Source organism: Plectropomus leopardus, chromosome 23 (genome assembly GCF_008729295.1).
Source record: "Plectropomus leopardus isolate mb chromosome 23, YSFRI_Pleo_2.0, whole genome shotgun sequence".
NCBI lineage: Eukaryota > Metazoa > Chordata > Actinopteri > Perciformes > Serranidae > Plectropomus > Plectropomus leopardus.
In genome coordinates, this window is record NC_056485.1 from 12,743,138 (window position 1) to 12,770,541 (window position 27,404).

General features: G+C 38.8%; 2 protein-coding genes across 6 annotated transcripts in view; one reads left to right on the top strand and one right to left on the bottom strand.

The window, feature by feature from the left end:
* trmt44 (tRNA methyltransferase 44 homolog) overlaps positions 1–10,531 on the bottom strand; it is a 38,533-nt gene extending 28,002 nt beyond the window's left edge. For 4 of the 5 annotated variants that reach the window (XR_006107118.1, XR_006107117.1, XR_006107119.1 and 1 more), the window contains exons 1-10: positions 10,027–10,531; positions 9,585–9,702; positions 8,799–9,018; positions 8,634–8,702; positions 8,286–8,393; positions 6,643–6,714; positions 4,446–4,552; positions 3,914–4,097; positions 2,666–2,876; positions 2,155–2,292 (exon numbers count right to left, since the gene is read on the bottom strand). Coding sequence is in view for 2 of the 5 variants with exons in the window: in XM_042512452.1 (XP_042368386.1) it covers positions 2,155–2,292; positions 2,666–2,876; positions 3,914–4,097; positions 4,446–4,552; positions 6,643–6,714; positions 8,286–8,393; positions 8,634–8,702; positions 8,799–9,018; positions 9,585–9,702; positions 10,027–10,366 (1,567 nt within the window). In the remaining 3 variants the exon portion in view is untranslated. Of the gene's footprint in view, positions 1–1,677; positions 1,937–2,154; positions 2,293–2,665; positions 2,877–3,913; positions 4,098–4,445; positions 4,553–6,642; positions 6,715–8,285; positions 8,394–8,633; positions 8,703–8,798; positions 9,019–9,584; positions 9,703–10,026 lie in introns of those variants that run through there. The other variant, XM_042512453.1, reaches the window with a different exon arrangement.
* A 4,030-nt stretch (positions 10,532–14,561) lies between these two features.
* Positions 14,562–26,961, top strand: tnk1 (tyrosine kinase, non-receptor, 1). The gene is made up of 14 exons (XM_042512626.1): positions 14,562–14,842; positions 18,730–18,908; positions 19,546–19,616; positions 19,728–19,919; positions 20,632–20,784; positions 20,877–21,154; positions 21,626–21,752; positions 21,902–22,048; positions 22,203–22,297; positions 23,099–23,335; positions 23,824–23,885; positions 24,485–24,984; positions 25,063–25,158; positions 26,590–26,961. Exons 2-14 carry the CDS (start codon positions 18,746–18,748, stop codon positions 26,761–26,763), a joined length of 2,295 nt encoding a protein of 764 aa, XP_042368560.1. The 5' UTR covers positions 14,562–14,842; positions 18,730–18,745; the 3' UTR covers positions 26,764–26,961.
* The last annotated feature ends 443 nt before the right edge of the window (positions 26,962–27,404 follow it).

Here is a 27,404-nt window from a genome sequence, read left to right on the forward strand (position 1 = left end):
AACTGAAGTGTGATGGGAGCCGTTAATAAAATTCTGTACCCACTCGCACCCACTCCCATTTCAGTTCGGTACATAGGCTACAGCTACATGGATGCACAACGAAACTATACAAACATTTACATGAAATACTTGTGCATTTTGAACCCATCTGTAACCCTCTATTGGGGACAAAAAAGGTTGCCCAAAAAACAGATTTTACTGCTTTGTTGACGATGCATGTTAGACGTACAGCTGCACACTGACTTTCATTCTCAGCAGGGTTACATAACTACCTGAGCCCAGTCAGCAGTACAGCATGCATGAATTAGTAAAGCTACAGCAGCCAGCCTTACACGTCTGCACATCTCACACAGCCATTTGAAACACCTGTGAAATATACAGTATTTTAACTTTAGGGAGCAAGTATCATGCTGTCCAGCAGCAGGAAGGCTTATAAATTGGTCACATTGGTTTCAAATAATGAATTTTGCCTCGACAAAACAGTCTAACATTGTTTCCTTCTTAAAAGGAGGCAACCCCCGCCTAGTTTAGAGATTATTAAATATGAGAGAATTTCAGCAAGAAATATATTGTTTTTGCACCCGATCCAAGTTCAGCTGGACAAAGAAACACATTTACTATCTTAATCAACAGCGAGAAATTTAGGCATAACATTTGATTCTCAACTAAACTTTGAACAACGTGTCAACAACACCTTACAAATATTACCAAAATTAAATCAGCTGACCTAGAAAGACTTATTCTCTGCCTGAGAAGATTAGGCTCGCTAGCACCTCACCCATATTTTTTTTTTAAAAATGCTTAAAACATATTTTTATAGGAAAGCTTTTCCCTTTGATGCCTGATTTGTACATTTTCTGATAGGTGACTTCTGTTAAGTGTTGTATAGGTGTTTTATTTCCTTTTGTTCTATTTTTCTTAGCACTTAAAACTGTTTAAATTATTGTAACTGTATTTTTTGTTTTATTTTCATGCACTCTGTGAAGCACTTTGTAACCTTTTGTAGATATGTACTACAAAAATAAAGTCATTATCATTATTAATATTAGTAGTAGTAGTAGTAGTAGCAGCAGCAGAAGTATTTAATTATTATTTTATGCTTTTCAATTAATGAGTTAAATGTGTGTATTTCAGATGCATTTGCACTCTCAAAGAGTTAAAAAAAAGAGACTCGCTGCTCAGGAGCAACTGATAAGTACTGCATATTTAACAAAATTTGGACTTACACTAAAGCCAGGAAGCTATAGAACCAAAACTCTACTGAAGTATCACTTCAAATATCAGATACGAATAGATTAAACACACACTCATACACTTTGAAGATGCATTAAAAATCAAGAGAAACTGAGTCTCAAAAGCCCTGCGATGACTCTGGATCTTTTCAATATGGACTGGCTCGCCCTGGATTTACCCTTTGTTCTTACACAGCAGATAACTGGTAGGAATACCTCGATACAAATGCATACTCATGCATAAATCATAGATGGTGGTGCATTATTCATCCAGTCATCTCTATACAGGGTTACACACTCCCTTTATTCGCTCTCCCTCATATTTTCTACCTCTAATTTCAGATCTGACATAATGACAGAGAATTTTCTGTTTTAATCATAGAAGTCCTCATCTCCTAATCTCATTCATACCACGCATGTGTGTGTGCGGCAGTGGTGGTGAAGAGGCGCTGACAAAGGTGATGCGTTGGCGTTGTGCATATTTGTGTGATGCGGCGTGTGTGGCACTCTCTGTACCGTGCGGCGCAGGAAGTTGCAGGCAGAGAGTGAGATGCAGGAGTTCAAAGTGGCGTCGCTGTGTGTCACGAAGGCCCTGTCGACTGATGCCGAGAGAAGGACAGGGTGTTGACGAGAGAGGTGGGGGGTCAGATCGGATGATGGAAGTGGGGATCAGACGAGAGGTTCAGGCTGCAGAGGCTGCCAACCTGCCACGACGCACGTGGAAATGTATTTCAAGGCAGTGACGAGAAATGTGAGAAGTGACTCATCAGTGTTGCTCTGGGAGTGTTGAGGTTACATATACGGAGAATGTGAAGTTAACGTCACGCTGTGTTACATATTTTGGCTGGGATCTTTTTATACTCATGTCCGGGGAGACTTGTGTGATTTGTTTGTTTATCTTGTGTGTTTTGTTGCGGTTTACCTCCACGATTCCAGTCACTGGAGGACCTGCTGCCGTCATCTTCAGTCATTCCCAGAAGAGCCATAGCAACCCGCAGGACAACACCGTCAACAAAGTCTCGTGGGAGAGCGGCGCAGTTTCGAACCGTTTCAACCCTATCTCTGGGCTGGAACCCCGCTCCCCAGCTGCATATATATATAGCTGCCCTTCAACACATATCAAAAAGTAATGAATTCAGCAACCCCCTACAGTGCATGATAACAATAATGGCTTCACAGATAATGTGTCCTACTCTGGATTTAATCTGAACCCGTTCATCTCTTCAGTAACAACTCATGTCCGGGGAGACTTGTGTGATTTGTTTGTTTATCTTGTGTGTTTTGTTGCGGTTTACCTCCACGATTCCAGTCACTGGAGGACCTGCTGCCGTCATCTTCAGTCATTCCCAGAAGAGCCATAGCAACCCGCAGGACAACACCGTCAACAAAGTCTCGTGGGAGAGCGGCGCAGTTTCGAACCGTTTCAACCCTATCTCTGGGCTGGAACCCCGCTCCCCAGCTGCTGTCAGGGGTTCCGTTAGTGTCTTCGTTCCCATGGCAACTGTCACCATCATTTCGGATGTCTGACCTTTGAACTGCGAGCCCAGAGGCGGTCTGGCGGCTCTGGATGTAATGAGCTCTTCGCCGCTCTGCCTCGGCCTCGTCAGAAAGCTGGTAGCTTCTTGACTTTCCCACCAGACACACCTGCAGGAAAAAAAAGGAGCTGGATGTCAGGAGGACTCCTGTGGGTGCTGAGGCTCAAAAACTCAAAAGCAGGAACACAAATCCTCAATATGTGTGTTACTGTAAACAAAACAAACTGCACTATTTCAACACAAATCATTCTGGATATATGTACTGCTGTTTGGGGAGCTGCTGCTTTTATGTACAAAGTGATTATGACTGATCGCTGTACATTAAAAGCCCAGTAAATACTTGCTTGTTTTTATTATGTGTCCATGTGTATAGAGGCAATTACTGTCTGGCAGCTGTGAAGGAAACGTCCCTTTGGGGATGATAAAGACTTGATTTATTTCTGCCTGTCTGTAATAAATGAGCCTCAGGTGGAGAAAAGGCGGGGATGCACAGCTGTGCAGGTCTGAAGAACTTGAATGCAGTTTATAATAATTTTGCAGACAATTCTGATAACCGTTTTTACAAGAAGAAAATATGCTCATGTTATTGGAAAGTCACAGAAAGATGAGACAAAAAGATGAGAAGAGAGGACATGCAACAAAGGTCAGTCACACCTACAACTTGATAGGCATGCAGTACATGTGCACGAGCTGATCAAGAAACCAGCTTGCGTCCTAACTCTTTACCACCAACTGACTGACTACGTAGTCTAGGCTAATTTTCTGGTAATTTTCTTGTAATTTTTTGCTAATATTGGGGTCATTTGCTCTTAAGTTGCTTATTAGCTTCTTCCCATTTTCCCAGATTTCAAAGGGTTAATAGTGTGACAATACTGTGGTTAAGGCCTGGTTAGCTTCAGCACTTTTAGGGTTAAGGAAAGGGCTTGGAAAAGTTAAAGTGATCACTTGAAACATGAAACATGAAATCTCACGAGGATTATCTCCTTTCTGGCGTCACCATTTAGACACGAACCAAAACATGTATTAGATTAGAGCTGCAGCTCTAAATGTAACTTTATAACTTCTTTTGGAGTAAATATAAAAAAAATGTTTAATATTTAAAAACATGTCAGTCACACAATATGAGACAAGGCTGGTGTAAAATACCCTTTTGGTGGACGGTATTCTCAGGCAGTCCTCTTCAGTGTTGAAGCCACTGACTTGGCTGACCTCCGTGATGAAGTCGATGTATTCTTTATACTGAGACTTCTTGCACCGACGTCTCTGGTATTTTGCATAAAAGTCGAAGAAACAGCAGGGGAGGACGAAGTAGCGGCAGGAGTAGGATGACCTGCAGTGAGAGCAAAATACAGATTCTGACCAAGAGGAAATGATGGTTATAAATCTTCGGTGGGAAGTGCGCTGACTTTTTTTTTTTTAAGAATCTGTTCAACAAACAGGAAACAAACAATTAGAGAGATTATCATCTGAAGTCAGATTAGAGAAAAGTCCATTTCTCAGACTGAGGCTCAACATCACCATCAGGTGGTCGCATTGGGAAATATAAACTGACACACAGGAACAAACACACACACACACATATTCACACATTCTCCCTCTGCACATAATGCTATTCCAAATTGGAGAGATCAGCTGGCACTTGAGCTGCTGAGTGAGATTGTGTCTGCTGATGACTCGCCTGGCAGCTATAACGGGGATCCATGGTGTGAGCTCGTCCGAGTGGTTCCCAATCAGCCAGTCCGTACCCGGGAATAAGAAGCTCTCGCTGGGAGTAATTGCCTTTTCCTGAAATAGCAAAGACCCCAAAAGCACAAGAGCTCCTTAGAAGCGGGGATGATGCAAGAAGGTGTGATTGATTCTGAATCACTTTATGGAAATTGTCTAAAAAAGGAAAACCTTTTCCGTTCTCAAACTCTTAAATATATCAAAGAACACCTGTCCATGTGAAATAAATGGAAGTCATTTAGTCTGTGGGCTCTAAATAACATTTAGATGATCAAACTAATACAATCCAGCTATGAAGTCATATAAAACAATGCATACTCGGCTCAGGTCGTCTACAAGCATCACAAATGATGTACATTAAGAGCCGGTGAGCTTCAGAGCGAGCCTCCAAATGAAGGTTGAGTACAGCACCCCTGGGGGCCCTGAAAGATTGGTCTACCACATCCGCTCCCAAAAAATCAGTCAATAATAGATGACCTGAAATGGAAGCAGTCAGCAGCTTGTTGTCAAATGAATGACTGAGTCTAAGAAGCAGACAGGAGAGTGCAGGTTTCCCTGCAAATGTGTGCATGTTTACATGATGTGTCTGGACTCAGTCTCCAGTGCAGAAGTGCTGTTTTCTTTTTGTAGCTTGTAGCAATCCTTAAAAAAGGAGTATCTTAAGTGTAATACTGCCTGCTGCCTGCTTAATTACTTTTAAATATGTTTAAAAAAAACTTATTTTTTTTTCCAAATGGATTTTTGCAAATAATTAAAGGTTATAGGGAAATTTCAGGGCAGCGACTACCAAATACTTGGTCAATTAATCATTTAGTTGTTTGGTCTGTAAGTGTCAAAAAATACTGGAAAAATGCTTCCAGTACCCACACTGATGTCTTCAATATGCTTGTTTTCTCTGAACAATAGATCTAAAACCAAATATACTGGCTACCGTAGGTCTGGGTGATATCATTACATTGATTTTTCTTTACAATATGAGACCTGATATCGTCTTAGATTTTGGATATTGGAATATGGTCAGTATTGCTTTTTTTCCTGGTTTGCTACATTGCAGTCAAGTGATGTATTTTTCTGATGTAACCTGCCTTTACAACCTAGTCGATATGTCCACATAACTGATGATTCTTTATGCATTTAAAAAGATACATACTACTGTATTCACACAAATGCATGTTGGGGGATGGTTTATGTATTGGGTCTGTAGCACAGTGAATCTCAGGTATATTAGTAACTGTTCTGGAGCTTTCCATTACGTCACATGTTCTTCCTCAGCATATGGCATTTGCTCACCAGTGGATTTAGAAACTCAACTTTTGAGCCAAAATAAATGAGAGCACTTCAAAGGAAATTTTGACATCTAGATCTCCATTAAAACTAGGGGACGACTGATTGTTTTTTAGGGCCGATAACAATTATTAGTACTTAATGATACCAATAACTGATATTTGGAACCGATATGCATTTACAATAAACATGAAAATAAATGCCTTTAGCAAAAGCTTAATAAAAACAGAAACTTTCAACATCATATACAGCAAGTCCCCTGCAACTTTTTTTTTAAAGTTCAGTGAAAATTAAATTTAAAATAGCTCCATGAGGTTTTACAAGTAAAACTTCCTCCTATGCTGACACTCTTTTTGCATGTCATGCAGACTGCCTTCCCTGGTGTTGGATACGCGTAGTACACACACTTTTTCATTAATTAATTTTATCGCCAATCATTAAAAAAAAAAAAGCAATACAGATTATCCTCAAAATGCCAAATATTAGCCCTGATAATTGGCTGATAATCTGTAGACCCCAATTTAAAACCAGCCAAACTTCACTTGTTGATGAGGATAATGTGAAAAATTCAAAAGCTCAGAAACAGCAAAAAAAGGACTTTAACATTGGGTTGTTTTGACAGCAGCCTGATTTACATTTTGTACTTTAATACAAGAGTTTTACTTGTGCTCTGAAATGTGTCTCATAATAACAGAAGATTCAGTGGATGAACCCAAAGCACAAAGCAGCAGCAGCAGCAGCAGTGAGGGGGCGATGCCCACTGAAAATACACCTACAGCGTGTGATACGTGAAGAGATAATAACACTAATTAAAAACCTGAATGTGGTCACAGTGAATACGCCTTCTTTTTGCTCAGCCTGCTCACCTCTAACAGAGTCTGGGGACCGTACATGTCCCAGATCTTCCTCTTCCGAACATCGATGCCCTTTCCAGGATGCTGCGACACAAGATGGCACGAAGGTCAGCGGCTGATCACACTCAACCACCACAATGTCTAATTGCAATTACACCTGTCCTCATTTGTGACTAGCCATTACGGCGAGATGGTTTTGCAGATGTTTTAAATTTAGCAACGTGGACCTTGTGTCACTGATTAAGCTGTCAGTGAAGATTCGGCTAATTAAAGGACCTCTTATTTGAGCGGGTTGGTGTTTGTACAGTGTTTACAGTGGTGTTTGGTGTTATAGTGGTTAAAAATCTGTTATTTATTTCCAATTTAAAAGCACTTTCTGTTGAATGCATCTCATTAGAGTGCATTTATCTAGCCAATTAAGCTCGTAGTGTGTTTCTGGGATGTCAGGCAGACAGATGGTCCACCACTCGGAAACAGACGACGGGTTGCTCCGTAAACGTAGATCAGAAATGTGTCAGGTGTGAAACAGGGACACAGTGGAATAAACAGGAAGGAGATCCAGGCGCGAAGAAATTCAGGAAAAAATATATCAACAAGATGGGAGATATTTAAAAGCCTTTATTGTAGTGGCTAAATCATGAAGAAGTCAAGATGACAACTTTATTAATTAGCCACTAGAAGAAAAAAAAGGGCTCTTAATGTTTCTGTTTTGGTTGATCTATTTTTTTATTAATTTGGAGTGCCTAAATTGCCATCCTGTTTATCCATGGTCCACCACGTTGGTCCAGACAAGAGCTGAAAAAAATTTCAATACATTTTTTTTTTCAATAAAAACAATGTTAAATTACACAACTGCATTACTCGTGAAGGCCATTTCTGCCAATGTAATGAAAAAAAAAGATCCTACAAGTCATCATAATAAGCAACTCAAAATAATCTGACTTTGTGTCTCAAAATTATAACTAAGGGTTTTAAAATGATTTAGTATTTAAAAATAATGACTTACTGTCTTAAAATAATGACTTTGTGATTCAAAGTAATGATGAATTGTTTTAAAATGGCTTATTGTTTTTGCAAAAATAATGACATACGTGTTTTAAAATTATTTAGTATTTCAAAAATAATGATTTAGTGTCTCAAAATAATGACTGTGATTTAAAATAATGACTTATTGTTTTTTCAAAAATAATGATTTGGTGTTTCAAAATACTAAGTGTTTTAATATAACTTACCATTTCAAAAATAATGACTAAATGTCTCAAAATAATGACTTAGAATCATTTCTAATGACTTCAAGATAAGTCTGAAGATCTCTTTTCATTATTTTAATTAAAAAAGTTATTATTTTGAGAAAGTTTCTCATACGACAGGACCATAACATGACATTAAAGCACAGTTTCTGACTGTCCTAAATTCAGGTTTAGATTTTCAGTACGTTCGGTCTGTTGTTGGTTGAAAGTGTTGCGTTCAGTTCAGTACAAAACTACATCTATATAACTACTGTCTTAAGTTATGGTGTCAGAAAACTCCAATCTGCATCAGAGTTATCACATCTTGGTTGTTTTCTGTGGCTTTGTGTTCTTTCAGTTAGCTTTTAACCAGGAGGTAACATACTGTAAATCACAACCAGCCAACATTCATCCAGCCTGACTTACCCCTTCACTGGCCAGTATGTGAACCAGGAGGCCGTTTCCACAACCCAGGTCCACAAAGGACTGTCTGGCAGTCAAACCTTTCTCTGCCCGCTCCTCAGCCCACAGCACCTGCAGCACCGCGAGACAGACACAAGAGCTTCTAACCAGCTGCTGCTGACACGCGTTCACCTGCCTCTGATATCACACTTGAATCGATTTACTGGGTCAAAGCTGTGACAGATAAAATTGAGTTTCACCTGCACATACATGTACAATATGATGTTTGTATACTTGACAGCAATCATACAATCAATCAATCATTGATTTTTTTGGTAATAAAACAACAGCATCAACCAGGTTTGAACTCACAAGGAGATATGTAGCGATGGCAACATCCTCATACACAAATTTCTCCGGATCTGTAACCTCAGGCCAAACCTACAGATCATGGGGAACAAGTACTCAGTTACAACGCTCAATAAATACTAACAGCATTTAAACAATTTACATATAAAACGACCAAGCTGACCTCACCTTGACCATGGCTTTGTACTTCTCCTTCAGCTGCTGGTACATGATGCTGTACTTCTCCACCGGCAGCAGGGACAAGGTGCTCCTGAACTCGCTGCTCTTGCATTCGGTGGCCCAGCGCACCAGTTTAGGCAGCAGATCGGTGGACAGCCAGGGCAGCTTTGGGTACGCCACGCCATCAGAGAACCACGCGTCTGAAGACAACACGTGCAGCTCCAAGGCCCTGCAGATAAAGCCAAAGCTGTTTAGATTTTTATTTTGTTTTAAACTTGTATTAATAGTTTTTTTGATTTTGTTTTTGAATTTTTTTTTTTAATTTAATTGTGTGCCAGCCCCAGGATTACTGTCTGTGCCAATTTAAATGACATTTTTTCTGGAAACATCTGCTACTAAATCACATTACTGACAGGATAGTGGCCTTAATGTGGGTCCTGTGTAATTACTTAATATTAAGGAACTGTCTTGTGTCAAAATCAAGTGTTAAGATCTTACACTCTCACAGAGTGTAAAAATGATATGTATTAGTTAATTGATTGATTAATTAATTTGAGTGCTTAATGACACAGCAAATATTGACCATGTGGTGTTCTAACACTGAAAAACTGCAAATATTGCGCAGCGAGTGGGAGGAAGATAGTTAGAAAAGACTGAGCAGCTAACTTCTAACTTTTCTGTTTCAAGAAAAGAGCCGAAGCAATGGAGAAAAACTGTAAATCAACAAATAAAGTTATTTAAAAAAGGCTATTTTCACTGAAAATCGCACTTAAAATTTGGACTTCAGCCACTCACCATTCCTCACAGCTCTGGTGGAGAAGCTGGAGCTGATAAATGTTGCCCTTCTTTGGAGACACCTGTCCCTCTGAATCCTCTTCAAATGGAACAAAAGTGACTTGTTGTCTGCAAAAGTCTAAAATGGACAGACATTTTTAGCTCTTTGAGACCTGGATCAGCATCGGATTTTTTGTGCTGCATTCAGACACCTTTAATGACTATTTTAGCCTTTGAACACTGAGCAAATTTGTTTGAATCAGAAACATGGGGGGGAAAGGCAAGGAGTAACTTAATAAGAAATGTCTCCCAAATTGCAAGAATAAGTAGATTTTAAAAATAATTTTCAAAAAGTTTTAAAAAATGTCCAGAGAACTATATATTTATAGTAAGCACACATATTATTTAAGATTACTTTACAGTATTATTATATTCTTGAGATTTTTTTTTCATCCTCTCTTACCTTTGAGTATAACCTCCTTTTGCAGGCGTGTCCCATAATTGTTTACTTTGGGAATAAATGTCCTGACACTAGAGGACCAGAGGTTTTCCTCTCCGTGTGTCTCTGCAGGTGAAACTCTGCTGATCATGAAGGAAAACACATCCTGACAGAGTTGATCATCACCCAGCAGCAGCAGCTGCAGAGCCTCTCTGTCCACATCTTTACTCTCTGTCTCCTTCACCCCGCACAGACGCTTGTTTACAACGTGAGGTTTCTTTATCCACACATCTACAGCGGACCAAAAGCCTTCAGGAAGAGTCTTACATTCTCCCGGAAACTTTATGTCGAAGAGTTTTGGCATAATTGAGCATCAAACGCGACGACAAGCCATGTGTTTACAAACCGAGTGGACTTCCGGGCTCTGTCATTCTGTAGATGAAAATAAATTGTACTTTTAGTTAAAAGAGTTGGCATAATTTCCGAAATCGCATTCTAGCTTTAAAAACAAACGCTTAGCTTTATTGACAACATTAGCCTTTAAAAAAAAGGAGAAAAATATTGTCGCTATATAATGACGTTTTCATAGGCGACAATATCAGTTCTTACAGTCATGCAGCAGAGGGCGCTGTTCCTCTTTATCTACATGTAACCAGCAGCCAACAGGACAGATGTTTTATTACAACAATTTACTGTTCTATTTCTTCAACAAAATAAACATTTTATTTACCAACAACTTCACATAACTGTTGTATTGATATTTATGGTGTCATCTTATGATTTTAGGATTTTAAGCACTCAACATTTGTATTTCAAACTGTTTTTAAATGGCCTTTTATGCTGAATTGCTCTGCTGGTCTGTTGCATGTGCAGTACTCTGTGCTTGTATTATTTTTATTTTTATTTTTATTTTTGTTTTTATTTTTATTTTTATTTTTATTTTTGTTTTTATTTTTATTTTTATTTAGCTGGACCCAGGGTCATTGGAAAATAATTTCTCCCATAATTTCTATCTATTTCATAGTCAATTATCAAATAAAGAATAAGATTATAAACTCCCTGGAGACCTGAGAAAATTTCTTTGATCTTTAAAAAACACAGGTAAAAGGCAATTGTGACTCAAGAGGAAATGATCCAAAAATAACCCAAAAAAAGCAAAAAGAACAAGAAATTTAAGTGAAATTTTTTTTAAAAAAAAAGGTAAAGAAAGTTTAAAAAAATCAAAACATGGAAATGACATGAGTCAAAAGGTGCTTCAATAATTAGTACATTAATGCATTATGTTTTACTATAAAGTGGCAAGTAATAACCAAAATTTAGAAAATCAAAATATTGGGATAAGTAAATACAAATCATCTCTGCAGAAATAGTAATAATGCAATTACTTTACTTGTAAGATTTGCATAAATTAATAGTTTTAGTGAGTTTTTTTATCACATATTTTTAAGTTTGATATTGTTTTAATGACTACCTTACAGACAAATCAGTGAAGGTTTAGGTGCTCCTTTTCTAGAAATATACAACAGTCTCAGTATAAGCATTACTTCTCTCCTTTCAAGTTGTCTGACAATCGACTCTTGACCTTTTGGTAAAATAGTGCAAACAGATGAATCAGCTTTCTAAATAACTGTTCAGTCTTTGTTCTTCTGTAATATGTCACGTATCTCATTTCTTTGTCACTGGTTTCACCCGGTTAGGATTTCTGACTGGTAAGACTGCGATAACCCATTCCCTTTGACAGCACTGGTTATACTGCATCTCTCTCATATAAATATATATATAAAGAAAGCTGATATCATATTTCTCTGTGCTTGATTTAAACAATTTATACTGCATTTTCCCAGCAGCACAAGACAGAGAGAGCTTCCCACACTGTAACCTGACACTGAGAAACTTCAGCCGCAGAGATTTTAACACAGCAGAAGGAGTGTAAACACAACATCCGTCCCACACACTCCTCGTTTGCCCTGTAGACACAACTGCTCATCAAATCCTGGAAATGACAAGTTGTTGTCTAAGTACCTGTCTGGTGGGTTAAGGGTGATTTACATGAGTTGAGAAGTTTTAATAAGTCACCTTGTCATTATTTGTATTGTTTGTAAAGCTCTTGGCTATAGCATGATTAAAAGACATGTAAAAAAACTCATGTCCTCCTGCAATAGGTCAAAAACAGTCTTTTAATCTTGTTTAGTTACAAGCATATGACAGCTCATGTTTCTTTGCTCCACTGAAAACTATTGTGTCTGTTGAGTAATTCAGGAAAGCAAGCAGGGAGGAGTGACTGAGGGGGAGATACTGTACCAGGAAGTGCAAAGTGCAGGCAGGCCCTTCACATTGCTGCCTGCTTTACATTCAAATTAACAAACACGTGGGAGGCTAAAAAAATCCTGTCAAACTTGTTCAGCAACAGCAGGTATGGAGGAGAGAGAGACTGGGACAGAAAACCATTTTACTCATTGCTCTCGGCAGGTTTCTGTTGAGTCCAAACACTAGAATTAATTAGCCAATAAAGGGGAATTAATCATGTTATTTACGGGAAAAATTCAAATTCAGCCATGACTAACTGGAAATTTTAGTTTGTCACAGTAGCAGTTAAAATGATGTTGGTGATCTCTGGTTGATTAAAGCAAATAACATAAAACATAATAACAAATTAGCCTGTAGGATAACTTCTTGCTAATTGCCATTTTATTTTAAGGCCTTGGCAACTCACAGCAACAACTGACACAGTGTAGGGCAGTAATAAATCCTACCTTTATGGCAGCTATAATATGCCTTTTTTGTTTAAATTTTTGGCCAGTGAAGTCGAATGTTACAGCAGTTAGGGGAAAAAAATGAAGATAAGGAATAAAAATACACAAATATTTATCAACAATATATATACATGTACATATGTGAGGTAAACATAAAGTGAAGTAAGCTAATTCTTCTCTCATTTATTGCAAGGTTGTTATTTTTTAGTGAAATTAAAATGGAAACTAGACCACTTTTTTAGGTACTGCTACACCTAAAACAGATTTCACTAGTTGAACCCAATAAGCTTATTTAAGCTTACTATATAAATGTGTGAGGGAAACAAGTGAAGTAAAGATTATTCTACTCTCACTGGAAAAAATATTAATGGTTTTAATATATATAAACCATAAAATATATTGCTACGTAGCCTGGCTTACATTTGGTGTATTAGCTAGTTTTAGCTAGGTAGGATTACTCAGGTGAGGGCTAACCAATAAGCTACTTTTAGCTCGTTAGCTACAGTTAGCTAAAACTGTTGTAGCCAAGTGTATAAGGTGTTTCTGCTCTAATTAGTGAAAAATGCTTTAAATTTGAAGTTAATACTGAAACAGTTTCAAGCAAAGACATTAGGTTTGTTGTATTTAGTCAAATTAAAACAATAGGTAATAGCCTATTAACTACACCTATAACAGTTTAAGATAAGTGTAGCCAATGCGCTAGTTTTAGCTCGGTAGCCTAGCTTACATTTGTTGCTATAAACTAGAATTTAGTTTTAGCTAGCTGGCTAAATATGGCATGACTCACCAAATGTCTACTTTTGGCAAGAAAAAAACTGATGTAGCAAGGTAGACATGATGCAAATAAGATGTTTTCACTGTTAATGAAAAAAAAATAGCTTTAAAAGTTAAATTGACAGTCAAACAGTCTTGAGCAAAGACATAAAAACAGAAATTGAGCCTACCTTGCTACGTCCACCGAAAACAGTTTTAGCTAGGTGTGGTGTGTATCCGATAGGCTAGTTTAAAGAATAAGTAACCTACTCCGTAAAAAAAAAAATGTCCGTAAAATTAACAACAAAGTGTTTGTAAAATAATGACATCATTGAACTGTGAGGGAAAAAAAGAGAGTCTTCAGTTTTTTTATGCTAATATTTTTGTGAAGCACTGAACCAAACAAAACTAATGACTAAAAATAATGAATTTTCTTTGTAGAATTTGCACATTACTGTAGTTTAAATACAAGAAAACTACATTACAAAAAATATACAAAAAATACAGTTAAAATTATAACATGATAGTGTTAAAATAAGGGTTTTTGGAAAGTAGATTTTTTTACAGAAAAAAACATATTGGCCTACATTTTACAGATTCATGTTTTTTTACAGATAATATGTACCCTAAAAATGGATTTTAAACTACAATTATAATATTATATAATAATTATATATATATATATATATATCTACTCCCTTAATTCTATGACTTTATCAAATTGAACCAAATACAAACTTTCTCTTTAAATGCATTAGTTTCCTGTTAGTGCTGATGATTTATGTCTTAATTATGTCACAGTGTTACCTGTGCAGCTAGTTTCTTGTCGCCCTTAATTCTATGACTTTATCAAATTGAACCAAATACAAACTTTCTCTTTAAATGCATTAGTTTCCTGTTAGTGCTGATGATTTATGTCATAATTATATCACAGTGTTACCTGTGCAGGTAATTTCTTGTCGTCTGGAGAATTGTGGCGAGTTGAAAGCTCAGGTGAGAGAGTCAGGAAGAGGTGTGGCCAGTGCGGAGAAACTGGAAAGAGGTGCAGGAAACAGCCGCAGACACACAGGTAGATCCCAAATGCGCTGCTAATGCTTCACAGAAACATGTAACATAAAAGCATAGATATCATATTTCAGAAAACATACCTGGATCTGTCAGGTGGTCAGGTATTTGGAGCTGGTTTAGGATTCAGAGAGGAGTTGTGATTTGTGGGGAAGTCCTCCGTTGAAGTCGCTGGAGGTTTTAACGCCAACATGGATCACTTGTCTCGCGGTGTGTGTGACTGAGAAGAAGCTGTCAACCTCCGGAAAACTTAGTGATTTTAAATAACGGTAAGTGTCACACGTTTTATCACTTAAATCTGTCTGAGATCGGATTTGTAAGGACGCTACTGTCTGGGGACATAATAATGTTTGAAAGTTTTATAAACATAACAGGTTTCATAAAGTTCTTAGTTGGAAAATAAGCAAATGTAGGCCTACTTTTAAAAAACTCACAAAAACAGTTATTAAATTGGGTGTAAAAGTGGTTTTTAGAATCATTATTGATGGCATATATCCCAAATTTGACTATATAGTGTGTACTTTCAAGTGGAGTACATTTGCATGTAGCCAACTGTATTTAATTACAATTCAAGGGGGATTTACTTTTACTGTTGTGCTACTATATTCTACTTTCAGAGACAGATATTGTATTTTTTACTACCTACATGTGTTTAACAACTGCAGTTATTAGTTACTTTGCAGGTTTTATATACAAAACTTGATCAGTTAATAAAATATGATGCATTATTATGAATTAAACTACCGTCATAAATCACCTGCTGCACCATGAAAATGCTGCTTACACAGTAATCCATCAAAGATAATAATGCAACAGCCAAAAGAGTAGGGCTACTTGTATTGTTTATACATACTGATAATACTTTAACAATTTTACCTAGAAAATATTTTAGATATTATTATATTTAGCATTTTGCATTGTAGTGTTCAGTATAAGATCTCACAGGTTTCCTTCTGATCCTTAAAAAGTCTAAAAAGGCTTTCAATTAATTAATCTTAAAACAAGGCCTTAACTGTTATTACAATGTCTTAGATCAATTGTTCAAAAGTCTTTTAAATTTTGGGGGACAGGACAAGTAGGATTTTATAAATCGTACTTTTCTGGTGTTGTATTGTAAAATCTGGAAATAATTTGTGACCATTTATTTTTTTTGTTTAATAATTTACCAAATTCCTGTTCTTCAAAACACAATGATGGAATTCAGGCAGTGGGATCTCACATGTGGACTGAAAAACACAAAACTTTTAGATTATTTATTTATTTATTTACTTATTTATTCATTGTCTTCCATGTGGTCCACTCTTTAAAAGGATTGTTTATGTGTGTGTAGATAATCGAACGTTCTCAGAGGAAAAAACATTGTCATGTCTTATGTTACCAGAAATATTTGGACAAAATCTTCCTTCAGTTTTTGTTTGTTATAAGATTGGTCTTAAATTTCATTCCAAATGGCAATAAAAAAAATCTTTAAATGTCTTAAATCTAACTTGCCTTAAGCTGTAGCTGTCTGCACTTCTTCCACTTCTGTTTTTCTATAATGAGCTCATTTTGTCTGCACTTGAAAAACTTGAGAGGCACACCCTTCACGTCTACGCTAACAGAGCACAACACAAGTTAAATCTAACATAATATTAATGTCTTAAGTTATGCAACGTCTCTGAAGCTCTGTCATGCCTGAAGGTGTCAAGCGTGTGGTTTGATCTTGATTTCTTTTGGGCTCAGCCAGAGAAAACATGCATCAGTGTAAACAAATGCTCTCCAGCAGCAGCAGCAGTAGATAAATATGGCCATGTGAAGCTGCGGGTAATTCCTTGTCTGATAATAATCAAGCCAGTTTAACATGTGACTGTTCAGCCACATCGAGCTATTAAGTAAATAGTTGGACATTTGGTCACACATTAGGCTGAGAGGTTTCATTTTCAGTAGCTGGCCGAGTTAAAGATTGATCACTCTGTACATAAAGAGAATGATCACAGAGCTCTCGTTCTTCACCAGTCTGCATCTTTTTCTATTCAAATATGCGACCTGCAGAGAATTTACCACATGCTCACTCAAGTTGGGTGCAAATTAATTGGGAGTTGTCTTTGGAAATGAATGCAAGCCCAGGCTAGTACTCTCTAGCACTTGTTGGTTTTTTAAGCATCAGCTGGCCGTGAGAATGAGCCGACTGATTGCTGAAGACAAAGCAGCTCTGCTTGTTGTTTAGTGCAAATGTTAATTTTTTCCCAGGGTAGCTGACAAGGGAATGTTGAAGGCCCTCCTTGACTCATACCTGCTGGGCTGATAAGCATGGGGATTTATGGCTGCACAACTGACTCTACAGTTTCACTAACAGAGGAGGCCAACAAAAGAAGAATTTACTGTGTTTTAACTCTTCATTTTGTTTTAGTAATGAAGTTATGCAAATGTAATGATATTTGTTATTTCACCTATGACTCGGGACCCTGCAATTGCTTAATTGCTAACATTTAATGAATACACCCTAAAATGAACATTTGTGTATCAATTACTCACCCTGTGTTACTTTGCAAACTTTGTTTTTTTCTTCATTCTTCTTCTTCAGTAGATTGAAGAATCCAAAAACTGAGAAATGTCTTCACGAATTGAAGTAATAGGATTCCATGTTTAACAACTGCAAAACTATATTAAAAAATAACCGTTTACAAACTCTCACAAGACACGTGCAGCACAATCCAAGATTCATTTATTCAGTTGTAGGCTCAGCCCTTTTCAAGGAAAAATAAGCCTTTATTTGTGTTTTCTTTGAAACCAGACTCCATAGACAAAAAACACAATTTTACCTCAATCAACACAAGAGCTGCTGGTCTACCATTGCCTCAATAGGTGGTTTGTTTGTTTTATTGTGTGACTTTGTTGTTTAACTCTTATTCACCAAAGTCACACAATAACACATACAAACTACAGATTGAGGCAGAGGTGGAACAGCAGCTATCGTGTTCTGTGAAGTAAAATTACCATTTTTGTGAATGGAGTCTGGTTCTGAAGAACGCTCAGCACCCTGTCGGAAAGTACTGTATTTGAGAAATACTGGGCAAACAACTGGATAAATGACACTTGGATTATACTGCGAGTTACAAAAAAGTTTGTAAACTGATGTATTGATATAGTTTTACCACTGTAAAATGTGGACCCCTATGACTTTAATTCAAGAATTTTCTCAGTTTTTGAGTCGGAGGCATGCGAGAAAAACAATGTTTTCGTTACAAATTTACCGCAATACAAGGTGAGTAATTGATACACAAATAGTCAGTTGGGATGGTTGAAGTGTTCCTTTAAAGGTGTTAAAGAAATGCAAATTAGAAAAAGGGATTATAAAGTGAAACTGATGCCCTAATCAGCCTTTCAAAAGCTGCTGTCAACACACAGCACGACTTCAACTGTTACATAAACACTGTGTGAACAGGATCCTGTCTGACCGGTGCCCCCAAACAACTGTCAAGCTAATGTTTCCACCTCTCAGTTTTTAATTCCCCGCAGGATCGTTGCCACCGAGGTTCAAGATGAGTCACAAACCAGTAAACAGCACTGATACTAGACCTAATGTTCTCGCTTCTGAGGATAAGACGATCTTTTATGTATTTTTTTGGCTTTACCTCTGTGTTTTAACTGACATTTCTGTTCTCTTATCTGTTTTTACTCTATTTAAGATAGAGAACCACCTGCAAATTATGTTTTTTGGAGTATAAAAAGCTGAAAGATGTTGTGTACTGTATGATCATCAGAGAGAAAATTAGTTGCCAGTATGAGATTTCCTCTCATAGGACACCAACAAACAACTTGAAATGTTGGCACAAAGGCAGGGCAATCCCCCATCGGCATCCAACACCAAGAGCTTTTTGTTAGGTCCTCGTGGTAACCTAACAAAGCCGGAGTGGGAGCAAAGTTACCGTTAAAGAGGCTCTTTAATGAGATGAGCAAGACTCATCTCTTTAAAGGTGGAATGGAGCTAGTTCATAATCGTGTCTTCGAACTAGAAAACATGACTGAGCTGCATTTCTGCTCTTACAATGATATTTTCATGTCCAAAGATGGAAGATTTGAGGAGATTCAGTATAAGGGATTTTGATGTGAAAGGACAAGTACATGAAAGATGCACAAAAAGTATTTAACTGATGTCTGACCTTTGACCCTGAAGGCGGGTGGGCCGGGTGATGCTGATGGACCAGGACACTCAGTGGCTGTACCAACTCCTGGCCGAGGTCCAGTTGGAGAAGTTCTACCTGCGCGTCAGAGATGGCCTCAACATCACCCGCAGCGAGCACTTCAACTACGTCAAGGAGTCGGACCTGGAGCAGATAGGAATCAGCAAACCTGGTGAGCCTGATCGCCTCCTTTGATCATCCAGCCCGAGTATAAATCAATACATATCTGTCTTCTCAGACAAGGAGGCTGATGTTTGGTTCATCACAAGACAAAGACTGGTTTAAACTGCCGCCCGGACAAATGCTTTGTCTTCTATTAGTCCTCAAAAGTCCCCAATCAACCCTTGGATTTACAGTATTGATGGATAAATAGTCCAAAAAGTAGTCTGATCACAAGGTCCACTTATTTATCTAAAGTGTTAAGACACATCTGATGGCCATCGTCAGCTGACGCTCAATGTAAAAACATACACACAGACGGTACTATTGTCTATGAAATTAGATTAATTTACTCTGTTTAGGTGTATAAATCATCGAATAAATGTCGTGCTGAAGACAGACAGTTTGGATTTAACACTCTAAAAAATGGGAGGTGTGTTAGTGTGATGATTGTTTATGAAAAAAAACATTTTCACATCATTTGATGAATTGTTGCGGCTCCATTTTAATCATATTGGCACATGCAAATGACAAGGTTTTTTTTTTTTTTACAAATATTATTTATTTAGTCTGTAAATGTCAGAAAATAAAAGGCTGAAATCAGACAGCTGTCATGCTGGATTTAATAATGTTTTTCTTTCCTTTTTCAGCACAAAGAAGATTATGGGAAGCTCTGAAACGCTACAAGACAAATTCACGAGGACGACCATGGATGCCAAAGGTCTGACACATGTTGACATCGTCAAGGTGTTCTTATCTTTAGTTTGAGAACTACATGTAATCAGGCACAGCAGTCAGTAATTGTATTTGCTTAATTTATTGATGCGCGCAGGTGTCAGGCGGTCGAGGTCCGGATGGAGGGGAGCAGCTGAGCGGGGGCGCCGTGGCTCAAGCTCAGGATGGTGTTAGCCGCGCTCTTCCATGTCTGATCCAGGACAGTGAGCTGGTTCTGGGAGAGAAGCTGGGCTCCGGGTCCTTCGGGGTGGTGAAGAAAGGAGAATGGCACACATCCACTGGGAAAGTGGTGAGGAACCGTTTTCTAGACTGTTTAGTGTATTTTTGTGCATTTTTGTCTGATTGATGTTGCACGGATACATTTTAAACCGTATAATATCCCCAAAACAATCAGCTTGTACTGATACTGAATTCTATTTTTAATTACTGCATGTATATATAAGTACAAATCAAAAACATTTATCCAGGGATAACGTGAGCTGTGTATATTTTACTTTATGTTACACTTTGTGATTTTAAAGCCACCATTAAAAAACAATGTTAAAAAGTGTTAGTATATCTATGTGCAGAATCCATAGTGTTCATAAGTGTTCATAAAGATGCAAGACTGAATTTAAAGCTGCTAATGGATGTGTTTATATTAACAACAGATCAAATGACTATTTGTATGCAAGAAGGGTCAGGTGCAGTGTAGTAGTGTTGACCAATTACGTTTAAATAGCATGTAACAATCCATGTGGAGGGGCAGAATGCATTGGTTTAATTTAATTTTATTTAATTTTATTTAATTTTATTTAATTTTATTTTATCCTCTGGCTTCACTGGATCAGTCAACATATTGGCTCTTTCCTTCAGAGGCTTTATCGTCGTTAGACAATAGCCAATGATGGGTTATTTCTTTCCGCTTTAATATGGCACAACCTCAGTGCGAAAAAACAGATGCTGGGGGATGAGAAGCAGGATCAGGACTGAGCCTCTGTCTCTTTTTTCCCTCCTCTCAGTTGCCTGTAGCAGTAAAGTCACTGAGGAGCAGCATGTCGAAGCAGACGGACACACTGAAGGACTTCCTCCAAGAGGTGACCACCATGCAGTCACTGGACCACCCCAACATCATCCGACTTTACGGTGTGGTGCTCACACAGCCCCTCAAGATGGTAAGATGTTTCCTCTGATGGACATAATAAATGGATCTACTCAAACTAAGATGTGTTTAGGAGCTTAAATAAACAGTTTTTTCTTCCTCCAGGTGACAGAGCTTGCTGCCTTGGGCTCGTTATACGACACTCTGCGCGGACGTCAGTTTGAGTACCCTCTGCTCCGCCTGTGGCTCTTTGCTACCCAGATCACGTCTGGTATGGACTACCTGGAGACCAGGAGGTTCATCCACAGGGACCTGGCTGCGAGAAACGTCTTGCTCGCATCCAGGGAGATGGTGAAGATCGGGGACTTTGGCCTGATGAGAGGCCTGAGCCATGAGGAGGACCACTATGTGATGTCAGCACACAGAAGGATCCCGTTTGCATGGTGAGGGCTGACGCAAAAATTGGGCGGAGGGTAAAATAATATTTAAAATTATCACTAGTGTCTCATTTCCTTTCCTTGTTTTTTTTTTTTTTTTTGGTTTGTTTGTTTTATTTGCATTTTTAGAAATTATATGACATAGTAACACTAGAGGTACCAGTCAAAAATAAAAATACAAAACAAATATATAATTTAAAAATAAAGAAAGATAATAATAATGATATAATAATAATAATAACTGGTACATATATGTAAGTTTATATTCTAAAAAATAACTGTTAACATAACTTTTCATTCAAAAGATATAATTGACCAATAATTGATTAATTTAAGTCAGAGCATACATTTGGCCAGCGTAGGACATGACAGCAGGTACCACAGGCACACGCATACACACATACAAACACACATCAACATGTGTGAGTGTGTGAATGACTTTTTTTCAAGTTGTCCATCGTCCTGTTTGTCCTCCAGGTGTGCTCCAGAGAGTCTTCGTGTCGGCTCATTCTCCCACTCCTCAGACGTGTGGATGTTTGGCGTTACCCTGTGGGAGATGTTTACCTACTGCGAGGAGCCATGGTTCGGTCTTTCAGGCAGACAGGTACACGCTTCACTGTTGTATCTGTGCCAGTCAGCGTTTTTTGTCCTCATGTTTGGAATGTGTGTCCCCGCCCTGCCGCGTTTTGCTTTTATGATATGCTCTGTGACTCAGAGTTTTAGTGTCTCTGATATTTACTCTCTTTAATCTAGATTTTGTTTCGTGTGGAGCGGGAGGGCGAGCGCCTGGAGAAACCGCCGGATTGCCCCCAGGAATTGTACGCCGTGATGAGGAAGTGCTGGGCGTGCAATCCTGCTGACAGACCCAGCTTCTCCCAGCTCTGCACACTGGTGGCTGAGGTCTGCAACTTATGTGGAGTTTTGAATCATGAAAACAGAGAGGGACTGTTTATTTAGGCTCATCAGATGAAATTGTCACTTAAAATGCTACAGATATAAGATAAGATTTCAATAAATCTTTGTAATGTTTCTCCTCTTTTTGTCTCTCATGCAGGCTAAACCAATGGAGGGACAAGCCACAAGAGACTTTGCTGAACCCAGGAAACTTGCACTTGCAGCCAATGACCTTGTGACTATGGTTGACCACGGGTGGGTGAGAGAAAGGAGGGTGGGACTAAAAGAGTAAAGGGAAAACTCTGGCAAACACAATGGGTCTTTGTCAAGATGAAACAGGGATTTAAACCGGCCTCCAAAGTGCATTCCTGCTGCGATCTCATGAAATCCTTGAACGCATTTTGCTTTGTCTGTTTGTTTGAACCAGTCCGGCAGCTATGACTCAGTGTTTTCTTTACGTAATAGATCCACAGTCAAGATGATGTTCGTTATGTCACTGTTAATTACTTTGTTCATTCAGACATGCAGAAAGCCTAAAGCAACAAAAAATACACTTAAATGCATAAAAATTAACATTACAATACATACTGTACATTCTCATTGTGAATGAGCATCTATGAGCAATTAAAATAACTAAAGTCATGCACTGAAACGCCAAAATGAAATGAAAGTCACAAAATATTAAGTGCTATCTTTAGGAAATGTAAAATGTACATAATAAATCAGTGTAAGAATACATCACATACCATTAGTTAATGGTAAACTTTGGTATTTAGTTTTTCTGTCAAAGCGACTCATGGAGACAACAAGAACATGCTGCAATGTCATCACTATGGCCAATTGTGCACCCAGTTGTGCATACTCATTATACTTGAGTATACCTGTATCTTTTGGTGGTTAATCAAATTACTTATAACTTGTCTCTACTTGTTCTATAAACATGCTGTCTTTTAGTATTCACCTTTATGCTGCTTTACAGCAAAAAGTTACATCCTGGTAATCACACTTTAAAGAAACCAATCTCCGGTTTCTGAATGAACTGATTTCTCTCTGCAGACTGGAGCTGAGTGAGTGGAGGGGCCAGAACCAGAGGACACTGACAGTCGGCTGGTTTCCCGCGGGCCTCGTCATGCCGACACTCCCTTCTGCTCCGAACACTTCCAACAACTCCGGGCCCAACCCGGCTCCCAGTACAGTTTACATCTCGCCCCCGCTGAAGGGCAGCCTGCAGCACACCGGGCACGGAGACATCAAACCTGAGCGCTGCTGGGGAGCACCTAACAGCATTGACGAGTCAGTGACACCCCTCATTCATCCCTCTCTGTCTTACCGAGGCTGTTTGGTCTATCTGCTTCTTCTTTGCTTTTTTTTTTTTTTTATTGACGTAAACGGAAAGTAACTCGAGTTACCTGCAGCTAAAAATACACCTAAAACAAGTGAAACAGGCCCAAAGTTACAAAGTTCATCTCTGTTTTTAACAAGATTATAGTGTTATAGGGTGGGTGTCTCTTTCGCTTCATTTACTGATGTAAAAGAGTTCAACTAAACAAAGAAAAAAAGTTGTGATTTTCCAAATTACGTTTTCCTTTTTTAGTATTATTTTGCCCATATCACATAGAAAACCATATAAACTTCCAGCTCATGTCCCTGAGTCACTGAGTTTTATCGCGGAATGCAAACAACAGCCGTGCAGCGCTGAACTTTGACCTGCTGTCAGACAACACAGTGTGTGAGCTGAGGCTGTCAGACTAATGTGTGTACTGTTCTGACCTGTGCTGCAGGGGAGACTATAGACCGCACCCTGCCAAGGCGAAGGACGGCTCCAATCTGCAGAAAATGACAGGTAAAGGGTGAAAATACAAGCAGATGCATGATGTAGATGTGTTAACATAATAATATAACTAGATATCATCTGAGATTTTGAATGCTGTATTTTTCTGTACGTATTTTTAATTTGATCTTTTCCTGATGTGAAGGCTGCATTCAGGGTGGTCAAAAATTGTGATAGTAGTTTTATTCAAAAATTCCTCAGCTCCCATCATAAGCTGTATAGCTTGTAGAATAACGGCTGCCACTCTTTACCTGCTATCGTTCAAACTTTTAATACATTACTCTCATGCTCTGAATGTATCAGGCCTAAGGTCATGCACATTGCAGATCCTGAAAATGTTGAAGCCTTAGAAGGGTTTACATACAGCTGATAAATCTTATTATCCATTTATGTGTTTGAAAACTGTTGCATCTTAATCCATACAGGAAGTTATTGAACTTATCTATCCATTCATTCTCACCTGTATGCCCTCTAGTGGCTTCTCAAGACTCCCACACACTTACTGCAACTGTTCAGTACTATTATCTTGACCATTTCCTCCTCATTCATTTCACTTTGAGACTACTGTAATATTTATTTGTGCATTAAAAGTCCTCTCCCTGTGTCTTCAGGTATGTCTCGGAGCCTGGAGTCAGTTTTGAGCGGACACCGGCCCCGGGCTCACACGGTTGGGGCAGTGTGCAGAGTGGATCAGCAAGGCAGACTCATGCCGCCTGTGATAACAGCTGGCAGTATGGTGATGCAAGACCCTCGCCGGTTCAGCGAGGCCAGTATCGCCCCGCCACCACGGCCGCCACCCCCCAACCCGAAACGCTTGAACATGAAACCCCAGAGGAGGCCCACAATCCACCCGATGCCGGGTAGTCCCTGGCCTCCACATCCTATCCATGTCGGGCCCCCTCTAGCGCCTTTTCCACTGCCTCAACCTCAAGCCCATCACCCACCTCCGCAGGGCGCTGGAGGATCCAACTTGGCTAAAATGACCCACATGGCACGCTCGACCCCACAGCTGGAGGACTACACGGACAACAGAGAAAGGGATCGAGAGAGGGATCGAGTCCGGGATAAGTCACCTCAAGTGCACAACATGAGAGACAGTCTCATCGCACAGGTACAGTTATTTTATAATTCTTTTACTTTTTCTGCATGAAAAGTTGTTCGATTACTTAGAGTAAAAGCTTCTCCTCAGGTGATGGAGGCAGTTCATGGAGTGACGATTGACGAGGTTCACACTGCACTTCAGCGTAGTGACTGGAACCCAGTGCGAGCTGAGCAACAACTCAAGGTCAGACCATCAAATGACTGTCAACATAAATGGGGAAAAACACCTTATCTGCCTGTATATGTTGCAAAATTTGGCATGAATGGTTTTCTGATTCTGTGTGTCCGCCCTGTGATAGCTTGGTGGTGAGTGTGTACCCTGACACTCACCCAGTATCTGCTGAGAAACACTGAAAAGAATAAGCAGTTACGGATGAGAAATAAGTAATAAACAAAGTAACGTACACTAAACAAAATTTTAAACCCAACACGTTTATTTTTGCTCCCGTTTTTCGTTGGTTTCACCTGAAGATCTAAGACTTTTTGATGCACTCAATCAAATTTTAGTCGCATTTTTTAAAAAATCCATGTTTGCAAGCATGTCTCTTTTCCCAAGATAATCCATCCCCCTGACAAATGTGGCACATCAAGATGCTGATTAAACAGCGTCATTACATTAGTTGTCATCAGTATGTTTCCCTTGTTTTTGACTCATCAAACTTCTGTCAGGTTGAGAACCTGGTGAGGATGATGAGCACGGAAATGAGCTTACCTTTGTGCAGATATTCTTTAGCTGCGCAAACCATTTGTTGCATCAGCCGTCCGGGTGGCTGCTCTCAGAGGATCTTGCAGGTGAAGACGCTGGATGTTGAGGTCCTGAGCTGGTGTGGTTACATGTGGTCTGCGGTTGTGAGGCCAGTCAGATTTACTGCCAAATTCATGGAAATGCCTTGGAGACGACTGATAGTAGTGAAATGAACACCCAACAGCTCTGATGGACATTCGTGCAGTCGGCATGTCAACAGCACTCTCTTTTAAAACTTGCCACGTGTTGTGTGATCAAACTGCACATTTCAGAGCTGCCTTGTGTTTCGACAACCCTAAGGCACAAGTGTGCACTAATGATGCAGTTAAATCAGCATCTTGATATGCCACACCTGTCAGGGGGACAGGTTATCTTGAAAAAGTGCTCACTACCACAGATTATTACCTATTTGTGCACAAACTTTGAGACAAACATATCCATTGAGTAAAATCTTAGATAATCAACTTAAACCTGTGAACAATGGGAGCAAAACCAAAAGTGTTGCGTTTAAATTTTTGTTCAGTATATAAAAGAGACACATTAGAATACATGGATAAATATATAAGAACCAAATAGAAAGAGAAATATATAAATAAATAGTCTGAGATTTAAATTGATAAAAATGCAGCGGCAAACAGGAGTTTTAAGCCTTATTTTACTCATCGAGTACTCATCAGTAGTAATCATACCCAATATACGGACAAAAATACTATACAAAAAAACAGAAATACAGCTTTACAGCCAGACTGCATTGTCAACAGTACACACGGGACCAAAAATACTCAAACTCACTGCATGTTGTGTGTTAATTAAACACACATTAAAAGGTAATTTAACACTGATTTGATTTATTGTTTTGTGTGTCTTTAGCTCGATCAGCTGTACTCGCTGAGCCTCTGCTCCAAAGAGGACTGTCTGAGGATCCTCTCCAGGTACCAGTGGAACCTGCAGCTGGCCAGCCGCTATCTGATCCGATGGTCACGGGACAGCGGGAGTGGCTCTGGCGAGAGGGAGCGACCTGCTAGCACGGAAAGACGAGTCTGAAGCGATTGTCTGGCTGATTTTACGAAGCATCTGCAACAAATGTTGCACTGGAAGCTGCCCAATACAACTTTGATTGACCGCCTTGATATTGGAACAGAGGGGAGTACAGCGTGTATAATAAAAGTAGAGAAGGGAAGATGTTTTAATGTAAAAAGAAATATTTTGAAAAAGGAGTTTAGCAAAGACTGTTTCTGACTACTGTTTTTGTATTTTCATTAACACACTGTCCTGCACATTTTGTGCTTTTTGCAAATAGTTTTTTTATCTTAATGAAATTGTAAATATTGTATTAGAAATTGTTGTATTATTGAATAAAATGATCTGGTCTTAGTGCTGAGCTGCTGAGTGATATATGAGTATATACCTATATATATGGTTTAATCAAAGAAGTACACAATTGCTGTAGGGGAGAGCGGGGTAAGTTGAGCCACTTTCTACTTGACGCATCTTTGAATAGAAAAAAATGTTGTCTTTTTTGTTGGTTTGTTTTGTTTTTTTTTACTTAAATGTGCTTGCCAATTTTTCCATGGGCCTCTCACCTGTGATGGTGACTTGTCTGTGGCTGCCTGGAAACAAGCAGTGGCTCAACCTTCCCAAAGACTCAAATCACACCCCTACCGCACTGTTTCATTTAATAAAAT